This window comes from Choristoneura fumiferana, chromosome 2 (assembly GCF_025370935.1).
Source record: "Choristoneura fumiferana chromosome 2, NRCan_CFum_1, whole genome shotgun sequence".
Taxonomy (NCBI): domain Eukaryota; kingdom Metazoa; phylum Arthropoda; class Insecta; order Lepidoptera; family Tortricidae; genus Choristoneura; species Choristoneura fumiferana.
This window is the reverse complement of record NC_133473.1, coordinates 2,918,561-2,929,359: the sequence shown is the minus strand read 5'-3', so window position 1 is coordinate 2,929,359 and position 10,799 is coordinate 2,918,561. Positions and strand designations below refer to the sequence as shown.

The 10,799-nt window shown below is 36.2% G+C and overlaps 1 protein-coding gene across 1 annotated transcript; it reads right to left on the bottom strand.

Annotated features, from left to right (window-relative positions):
- Positions 1 to 4,664: 4,664 nt before the first annotated feature.
- LOC141445442 (venom protease-like) lies at positions 4,665 to 9,711 on the bottom strand. Its single transcript, XM_074111286.1, has 5 exons — positions 9,590 to 9,711; positions 7,751 to 7,816; positions 6,463 to 6,625; positions 5,922 to 6,103; positions 4,665 to 5,459 (listed from the first exon to the last, which is right to left on the bottom strand). Exons 1-5 carry the CDS (start codon positions 9,636 to 9,638, stop codon positions 5,074 to 5,076), a joined length of 846 nt encoding a protein of 281 aa, XP_073967387.1. The 5' UTR covers positions 9,639 to 9,711; the 3' UTR covers positions 4,665 to 5,073.
- Between the last annotated feature and the right edge of the window lie 1,088 nt (positions 9,712 to 10,799).

Sequence of the window (10,799 nt, the reverse complement as noted above, 5' to 3'; positions counted from 1 at the left end):
ACTATGGGACCAGCCCGAAATCACGAAAAAAAACCATCTATTAAGAGATAATTGATCTCTTACTATCCGAATGTATGGAATAGCTGATTTTTTTCACGATTTCGTGGCTGATCCCATAGTAAAGTTGCTCAGTGTGAATCTCCCATCACCCTTTCACTCCTGCTCATGACCCGGAACCATCATCTGTATAAAAAAATCAACGATTTATTCTTCAAAACATAAAAACTTCTAAATTGGTACTATCAATTAACACATTATTATTGAACTGTGTTCATTATTTACTTCTATAAAGTTTGAAATGAGAATATACTCATAAGGGTGAATTTTCAGAGCAACTTTTTTGGCTCTCCCAGGTCAATTAAAAATAAACTTCTTAATAAAATAATACCACACAATTATATATGTATATACAATACAATAGAGGTTAACATAATAAACATTGTTGACTTCAATTAAAGCAGCATTAAAAATATCACAAACTTAGAAACACTAACTGCAGTAAGTCTGTGAGGCTGTCCCACACGCGGTTTTGTTGAATCAATTGACCATAACTTTGTGTCTTGGAGTCATTTTCCTACTAAACTTACATCAAAATGAAGTTAATTAAATAATGCATTCTATTTTTACTTTTTCATACTAAATACATTTTTATTGAAAAATAGGTTGACCATTTTGTAATTGTCCCACGTCCAGCTACCAATATCACTTTGCGCAAATACTTGCCAATATCGTAATGGTGAAAAACCATAACACTATGTTCGCATTTTTATGGAAAAGTACATTATTGTGTTTTAGTTATGACGCAGAGTGAACCTCCACCTAGCGAATTTTGTGTGCCTATCACTACAAGTCTTCGCGCGATGTGTTTTGGTCATCTGAACAGTAATTTCCGTGGATACCTGTTGTGCGATATACAATTATTTTAATTGAATGTGTCTATTTTGTTTATTAGTTGACTTGGGTCTTATTTCACCAAAAATATTTCGCTGTCGTAATCTTCGGTGCCGTAATCCCGGTGGCATTTTTGTTCACCATCTTTATGATTAAATCTAACGGTAGTTTCATGTAAAATTATGCTCATTACTAGCACAAAAGCATGCTATAATAAGAAATTACTATCTACTAGTATCACTACTAGCACTAGCGTGTATGTTTATGACATGCTTAAAGTAGGCATGCTTTTTAGTGGCATGCTGGCTATATGGATCACCTGCCATCTTTGAGCGTACTACGTGAGGCGGGGGTTGGAAGGACGAATGATAATAATAAGTATGAACACGTCTGCTAATGAGCATGCTAGTATATGTCTGTCGTTTACAGTAGGTGCAAGAACGACTTCGCAAATTACGAATTTGAAAGGTCAAGCGAACCGATTCGCATTGATTTATTTTGATCAAACCTACATTCAATTATTGATAATTAAGAATAACTTTAATCAATAATTTAAAACTTTAATTCTTTACTTTATTAATATATCTATACACATGATATGTACATGTATATAAAATAAATTATAGTTACGTACATAAATCATAGTAATAGTTCGTAATTTCAAACTTATTTCCTATGTTATTCATAAAAACGTAATTTCGCTGTCAATATCGTAATTTCAGTGGCGATTTTTTTTTCAATATCGCATAACTACTTAGTTATTGAATTTAAATAGGTGCCTCTTGTATCATTGAAATCCTAATCCAAAAGAGTATCTCAACGAGTGATTTTTTCACAAAATTAAAAAAAATTGCCTGCCGAAATTACGTAAAAATGATTTCAAAAAACACCAAAAGTCAAAACCTCAATTTTACTTAATCTAGGTACAAAACTACTTAGGTAACATTATTGACGTTAACCAAAAAACTACGTAAGATTTTTTAATATATATTAAAATTAAGCATTTTAATATTATTTAACATTGACAAAAATCTAGCCGCTTTTTAACTTATTATTGCTATTTAACCGCTTCAAAAATATTATTGAACAAAAATCAACTCTATGTCACTGAAGTAAAAAGCGGTCACCGCTTTCCTGACACCTAAATGTATTACGTAATGTATTTAAGTGTTATAGGCAAAAAGGCGGCTAAGGTCCCATAACGTAATTATAGAGTATATTTAAAGAATACTGCTTTTAAGACTATAAACAAGTATTTAACTTCAGCAATGACAATTCGTTAAAAACCTCGTTAAACGAACTTAGCCGCTTTTTAAAGTATGAATAGTCGATAAGCGCTTTTTAGCTTAGAAAAGTGTTATATTTTTAAGCATGATATAAAGCAGCTAATGAGACATAACGTCTTTTTAGCTTATTTAATACCAATCATGGCTTTTTAGATTATAAAAACCCAACAAAAACCAAATACGTGTCGTTTAACTGCTGTGTATCTCGAGAACTAACTGTCATAGAAAAAAAAGTCAATACCGTTCGACGCAGAATTTTTTTCTGAGTATGCATGTATCAAAAAGTTAAAAAGCCGCTAAATCACTTTGCCGCCTTCTTCGTTAGGACGGCAGAACTATACGACTCTTTAGACTATTTTTTAACATAGTTTTTGACATAATTGGCAATTTAAAAAGTTAACTTTAACCGCACAAGTCGGTAACTAAAATCCATACAACTTTACTGCACACTTGTGGATGCGTTGCAGGATCACTAATTTTCTATGGATATGTTGACCCACGTCAAGAGGCACTTTCCGAGCACGTGCATTGTAATAGTTATTTAGACTTATTTTTTTTAACAATAGTTTGGACATAATTTGGCAATTTAAAAAGTTACTTTACCGCACAAGTGCGGTAAGTAAAATCCATACAACTTTACTGCACGCTTGTGGATGCGTGCAGGAATCACTAATTTTTCTATGATATGTTGACCCACGTCAAGAGGCACTTTCCGAGCACGTGCATTGTAAAATATATATTATATGCTATAAACGGCTGTATCGTTAGAACTCCAATGTCAGCAGAGCCCTACTAGTACATGAAAAATAGCATACCTATTTTGGCGGCAAAATAATGTGCATCAATGAAACTTTGTTTATAACTATCCCGCGGGAACTGCAATTTTCCGAGATAAAAACTATCCTATGTCCTTCCCCGGGATGCAAACTATCTGTATACCGATTCAGCGGATTATGCGTGATGAAGTAACAAACAGACTACAAACTTTGGCGTTGATTATACTAGTGTTTACCCGCAGCTTCGCACACGTAAATCATTAGACCCAGCAGCTGAATCGAAATTTTGGGATTTTTAAGAATTCCCGTAGAAATACCCAAAAATTTAATCGTGGTTTTCATTTACGTTTCATTAAAAACAATCATGTCAAATTTCATGACTCTAAGCCCAGCTGCAGCAGGTTGTTGTTTCGATATTTTATCCTTATCCCGTGGGCATATCGGAATAAAAAGGAGCCTATGTTGTAGGTATTCCACATGTCCAGCTATCTACATACTAAATTTCATCCAAATCCATCCAGCCGTTTTAGCGTGAAGAAGTAACAAACATACCCACTCACTCACTTACTCACTCACTCACTCACCTCACAAACTTTAGCATTTATACTATACGAGTAAGTAGGATTATTTAGTGGGATGTACTATACCCGTGTGGTGTCGGGTTAGCATTACACCTCTCCATTTCTTCCGTGGATGTCGTAAAAGGCGACTGAGGATATAGGTTAAGGTATAACGTAGGCGACAGGCTAGCAACCTTAAACTTAAAATTGCTAAAAGTGGCTCCGAAGCGGTAACGTTTCGTGTGCTCTGCTTACCCTATTTGGGAATACAGGCGTGATGTTTGTGTGTGTTTTAGTGGGATGTGCTCTACACGCTTATTTCCCAATGACAACCTGCTGTCATCTCTATTGGCAAATGAAGTAATGATATAAGATTAAAGATACCAATAATAAGGACAGTGGCAAGCACTCGTACGTTTACCTTAATATGATTTTATCTTGTTAATAAAATATTAATTAATTAATATTTTGTCATTTTATTCGACTTTTAAACTATCTTCTATGACTCCTATTCCTTCAAAATCAAATCACGAAATGCCGTTTGCCTTTACAGCGGGAGTCGTGGTATCGAAAAGGAGTTGTACCTCTGTTTTTATAAATTGATGAGGTGCTAACATACATCTACACTCACTATCTTAAAAGCCAAGGAACTGCAGCTGTTTTATTTTATTCTCGATTTTTTAATTCAGTGACCTGTTTGCGAAATATTTAACCCGAGCGTCCATCGTAAAATTGGCAGAATATCCTTTTGCTATAAGAGTCAAATTCAATAAGTAACTTTGATGCCTTTTAACTCACAAATTATGCTAAAGAAACTTGTGCTATGGACAAATAAAGGCTTAAATCTCAAAAAATAAACTTTCTATAAAAATATCTACTTACTAGTAAAGGGTCTAGTTACCTACGTATTTGAAAATGGTGCGTAACGCAGAAACGCCAAGTATAATGAGTCAAATTTGATGACAGCATTCGAGGATAGTTTTGAATATCTAGATCAAATGTACTAAATCATAAAGTAAACCCCTTCTCTCCCCCCCTCCCCCCCCTTTAGCCCCCCTTTTAGCGCGGCAACGCACCTGCAGTCCTAATTATGCTGTAGGTGTCCATGCTCGCTTGCCAGCTATTTGACATAAAAAAAATAACAAGGAAAATATTCTCTTACAATGATTTATTCAAAACATTTCATTTGTACATTTAGATTACAGTAGTTGTAACAGTTAGTAGAATGTCAGCATAGCTAACGGGGTTCTATTCTGGTGTAGGGGTGACCAGAATCACAGTGTGGCTTCATGATGTTAATGTTACAGTAGCTACAGCCGTTGAAACAGGTGTCATGATGTTGGCTATAACAGCTGCTGCCATTGAAACAGGAGCATTGATGTTGGTGCTACAACAGCCACTGGCATTGAAACAGGTTATAATGTTGGTGCTACAGTAGCTAAAGCCGTTGAAACAGGATTCTTGATGTTAGTGCTAACAGTGGCTACAGCCCTTGAAACACGTGTCATGCTTCAGCTATCGCTATCCTAACGACAGTGTACTTATTTATACCTTAGTTTTCTACATATGACTCTTTATCCACTTCCTGTATTTATAAACGTTGATGTAATATCCAGCTTTAGAGGTTCCGCATTTGACATCTGGTCCGTAACTGACTACGCCTGACAGATAAGGCTTCTTCTTGTAATACATCACCAGGGGACCGCCAGAATCACCAGGGCATGTGTCTTTGCCATTAGGGTCACCAGCACAGAAATGCCCTGCTGGCACATGGGGGTCTCTAGCAAGACATTTCTTTTTAGATATTAGGCTGACCTCTGTAGTCATCAGTATGCTTGAGTGGTAGCCTTTTTCGGTCCTGCCCCATCCAGCTATGTACACAAGCGCCCCATCATTTCCAGGCATGTCCAGGTCGAAAGGCGGCAGGGGAATTGGCTTGATAGTAGCTGGAAAGAGAAGAGCAGAATTTTTTATATAACAAAAAGATCCTCATTCATCGATGCCCCACCCCAAAACCAGAAATTAGAAAGCTAAAATTTTTCATATGAGATCCAATGTTGCAGACAAGGTATAAAGACGTATTTTATGAAATACCCACGATATAAGAAGTACTTTTAAATTTGAAAACTGTGGACGAATGAGCGATTGAGATTTTTTTTTCATTTGGATTAGGAAGGACCATATTTAAAAGAAGTGCGTGTCGGACTGGTGAAAGATCCTATAACGGTTCCTTGTATCTTTTTGAGGTATGGAACTCTTAAAACATATAATAATTAGTAGTTTAGTAGTTAATTGTATTGTCGCAAAAGTAAAGACGTATAATAAATTTCAGATCAATCGATCAACAGGAGAAGAGTAAATTTCAACTATTGAATTAGACACCGGAAGGCAAAAAAATACTGTTTTACCAGAGAGAGAAGCGCGTTTCTGGAGCCTTAGCAGCGCTATATCATTGGTAATGGTTTTGCTGTTGTAAGCCGGGTGCGAGTAAAGTTTGTCAGGGTACACCACTTGGTTCTTCGTGCATCTACCTCCAGCACAATCCTCGGGGTAACTGTCCGTGTTATATTCCCCGAGGTAGATTTTGATGCTGTAACAAAGAAGTAAAATGAGAACCGAGCTGTGTTCACCATAAGTCGCACTCCAGAGAGCATTTTGCGGGCCTGTCATGTCACGGTAAGGTTCAAAAATCAATTTTCGAGTTCTCATAATAAAGTATTTGTAAGAGAAATCGTGCAAGTTGCATTACATTGCGAAGACGACGAGTTTGTAGTGGTCAATCAAGCGCCGCAATGTTGCAACTTGCACGATTTTTCTTGCAAGTCTAAACTCGGCTTTAGTTAGGTGTCTGTGTGAGAGTGAGTGTGAGATGTTGGAGTTTCTATAATATCTGCTCACTAGGTGGCGCTAGGAGTCGCTACACAATAATAACAATTTATTTAAACTTACTCAGTGTAGTACTTAATGTCGTGCTCAAAACAATGGGCAGCAGAAAGGATGTGGCGGTTACTAATTAAGGAACCAGCGCACATGTATGATACGCGCTTTTTTCGATTCATGATGGTGAGGCGAGCCATCCAGGGATACTCTCCAACGCGTGCTGGCGCTCCACCTGCGAATGAGTAAAATGTAAAATCAACTAGCTATAATTACTATAGTCACGTAATTTTCTCGTCATAATGAAATTTTTGTTACTTAATTTTTAGAAAAACCACTTCATTTTTCTGGATTTTTTAAAATGGTCATCCTATAGAAAACTGTAGAATGGGTTAGGTTTGTTTTATAGCAATTCTCAGAGAAAAAAAGTTATGACCAGCAAACATCATGACAAACATTATATCATGACTTCCAACAATTGTATGTATGAACCCAATACAGTGACGTGTAGAATATTTTCTTTAGGCAGCAAGGAAAGCGAGAGAAGCGTAAGGTGTGTTTTAAGAGAAAGAAATATTACCTATATAATATACTTACTTGTGAACTTTAGAATTTGTTATATTAAGAAAATAACGGACCAAGATTGAAATTGTAAGAAAATTAGCGGTGGAGTCCTACTCATACTATAAGTATGAAAGTTTGTATGTGTGTGTTTGTGTGTATATTTGTTACTTCTTCACACTATAACGCCTCGACGGACTTGGATGAAATTTGGTACGTAGATACCTGGAGATCTGGAATAACACATAGGCTACTTTTTATCTCGATATTCTCACGAAATCGGAATAAAATCTCGAAATCTCACCCGCTTGGTTTAGGGTTATGAAATTTAACACAATTGTTTTATTGCAACGTTAACGCAATCCACGTTGTAATACAATACAATACAAACATTCTTTATTGCACACCACCGATCGGTACAAAACATTTATACAGACACCAAATGCGGGGTAGACAAAAGGCAGCCTAATTTTTAGGGGTGTAATTTTTGGGAACTATTCGGGGGAAAGTTCTCGAGTGGAGACCGCGGAGTAGGACGTCCACCAACGAGATGGACGGGTGACCTGGTTAAAGTCGCGGGTTCACGGTGGATGCAGGCCGCTGCCAACCGAAGCAACTGGAGGTCTATGGGGGAGGCTTATGTCCAACAGTGGACGTCCTACGGCTAAAATGATGAATTTTGGAAATTCTCTCGGAAATTTAGTAAAATCCCGAAATTTAAATTCAACTGTTAAATGTAATGGTTAACGCGTGCGAAACTACAGGTAAAGCGTAGTTTGAAATAATTCACGAAGTTTACCTGCTACGTAGCCGTCTGGGAGGATATCAGATGCATTGTGAGTCGGTCTTACGTGTCGGGCGGTCACTGAAAATACACTTTTATTAGTCAAAGTTACAAACATTATGTAGACGACCAGATGGCCTAGTGGTTAGAGAACCTGACTACGAAGCTTGAGGTCCCGGGTTCGATTCCCGTGTCGGGGCAGATATTTGTATGAAAAATACGAATGTTTGTTCTCGGGTCTTGGGTGTTTAATATGTATTTAAGTATGTATCTATATCTATATAATTATATTTATCCGTCGCTTAGTACCCATAACACAAGCTTTGCTAAGCTTACTTTGGGACTAGGTCAATTGGTGTGAATTGTCCCGTGATATTTATTTTATTTATTTATTTATTTAATATATTCTCTTCAATAGTATAATGAGCGGCAAAAATCTGGACCTCAAATATGTGCAGCAATAGGTAATTTTGTATGTAGAGTGGGCCATATCTAGTGCCGCTGAGTATATAATAAACAAATGGATATTAAATACATTTTTCACTTCTCGTGCTCGTAAAGTTCGTGTTTATGCTGGTGCTGGATCTAGGCGACATAAACTGACTTTTTATGCTCTAGTACAAAAAGTAAAATGTTCTTCTAAGCCCAAGGTAATCAGGTGTCAACAGCCACAAACAAACAAAAACTGCATAGGTATTTTTTAATCATAAAATAAAAAACATTAAAATAAAAGATTCATACCTATGTATATAGTAAGTGAATAATTTATTTCCACTCATTTCCTCGCAGTCGAAGTGAAAAGCAGAGTGTAAAATTCGAGCATTAAACCCATTTTCTCATCGACGTGTCTATCCACCCTCACCGTATCGGCTCGGGTGGCTATATGAACGCCTCGGGTAAAAGGCTCGTTTTATGCTCTTGTTGTACAATCTACTATTGTTATTCTTAGTTGCTGTCTTCTTTTTACAGGTTTCAAAGTCAAAAGTCAAAGTCAAAATATCTTTATTCAATTTTTGCTATAACAAGCACTTATGAATGTCAAAAATGAATGTCAAAAAAAATCTACCACCGGTTCGGATAACCTCTGTTGAGAAGAATCCGGCAAGAAACTCAACGAGGTATATTTTTTTAAACAGATTTACAATATGATTAAATTATAGCTAAACATCACAAGTATTTAACACAACTTTATTTTTAACACAGTTGTTCGCTATTTTTAGGGATCGCTAATGCGGATCGGAATTATTTCCCTGTCTATGATACAATCATTAACTTTATAATACGCCTTTGATATTAATGTCTTCTTGACAATGGATCTGAATTTTGTATCCGTTTCATTTGTATTATTTTTTTTGAATTTTATTATAAAAACGTATGCGCAATTTCCCAGAAACGACTTTTTGGTTTTAGGCAGTCCGTAAGATGGAACTTTAAGCTTCCCTGTGTTTCTAGTAGCATTTGGCTTATCGACGTTAGTGGGAAAATCACATATGTTCTTCCTAACATACATGATTATTTCAAAAACATAAAGCGACGGCAGGGTTAGGATACCTGTTTCCTTTAAAAAGGATCTTAAAGATTCACGCGTCTTCAAATTATAAATTGCTGTAATTGCTCCCTTTTGTAAGATAAAAAGTTGACTCAATGTCTGCAGCAGATCCCCATAAAAATTATAATGTGAGCCCTCAGTTTAGTAGAAGCAAGGAATAAATCATGGTTTACAGTGAGTGCAGGCGCTTATGACCGAAGCAACTGGAGGTCTATGGAGAGGCCTATGTCCAACAGTAGACGTCCTACTGCTGATATGATGGATGATGAAGGAATAAATAACAAGGTTTAAAAAAGTACACTCACCAGGTGCGATTACAATGGCGCACAATAAAATCACGCTCAATGGTGACATCGTAGCAGCAACTTAGTAACTATTAAATAGTTTATATAAGTATACTGAACAGCACTCCACTCGTTGTGAAGCGTTTGAGAATGTATCAGTCTTTAGCAGAGTATTTATAGAAAACCAACAAGGAAACAATTAATAAAATGAGTCAGTTTTAGGTTTATTTGAACAACTTTTGCACCTTATAGTCTGAGATCCCTCTGTAATTAACGTCTAAGGTTATTCACCGAGCGTTGTACCATCAGAAATAAGTGGTCTATTTTTAAACAATCAACGCTAAAGTCCAGACACGTTATTATTGTCATGCAAACGATCAACTTTTGACCACATATTTGGCTGATGGTAATATGTCGTCTAAGGTTATATTACAGTCACCGAGCGTTGTCAATCAATTTTTAAACGAGTGCCTATCTTTTTTTTTTATTTAATTTTTAACAATTACACAGTGTATACATGAATCAAATGAATATGTCGCTAAAGTCGAACTTTCAAGTTGACAGACACGTCTATTATTGGCATTATTGTTTTGTGGCATGCAAACGATCAACTTTAGGGCGGTAGACTACATATTTGGCTGATGGTACATATACGCTGCTAGATTACCTAGCAAAATATTTCTCCGTGGTTATTTTTGTAAGCTTTTTATTAAATTTACTGGTATCCTTTATTTGGAATTTAGAAGAAAGGATACACATACAATAATAACTGAAAAAACACCCACTATTTTATCAATTAGAATTTCCCAAATTACAGCTTAGTGAGCGGTGAAACTTTTTTCTCCAGTAATCTACGTACAGCCGTCTCTTTTTAATGATGTTTCATTTACTTGGCGAAGTCGTGAGTGTTGTATGTTTTTTTCTGAATAAGTACTATTTTTCTTTCCTTTTTACATATTATAGACTAAGCTTAACCTCATTTACCTCTTGAAATTACATAATTTATTGAATCAGGCACTACTTTGCGGAGGTCCATATCAATGAACTAAAAGAATTTCTTATTCACCCGCGACCTTATGTCGCGTATTATGCGTGTTCGTGCAGTTCCTCCACCTCCACACTGTAAGAACACACACAAATCACATAAACCCATCTATCACCACACTACGCTGACGCGTTTTGAACTAAAGCAGAGCTCATCTTGAGAGCAACACAACCGTACACCATGCTA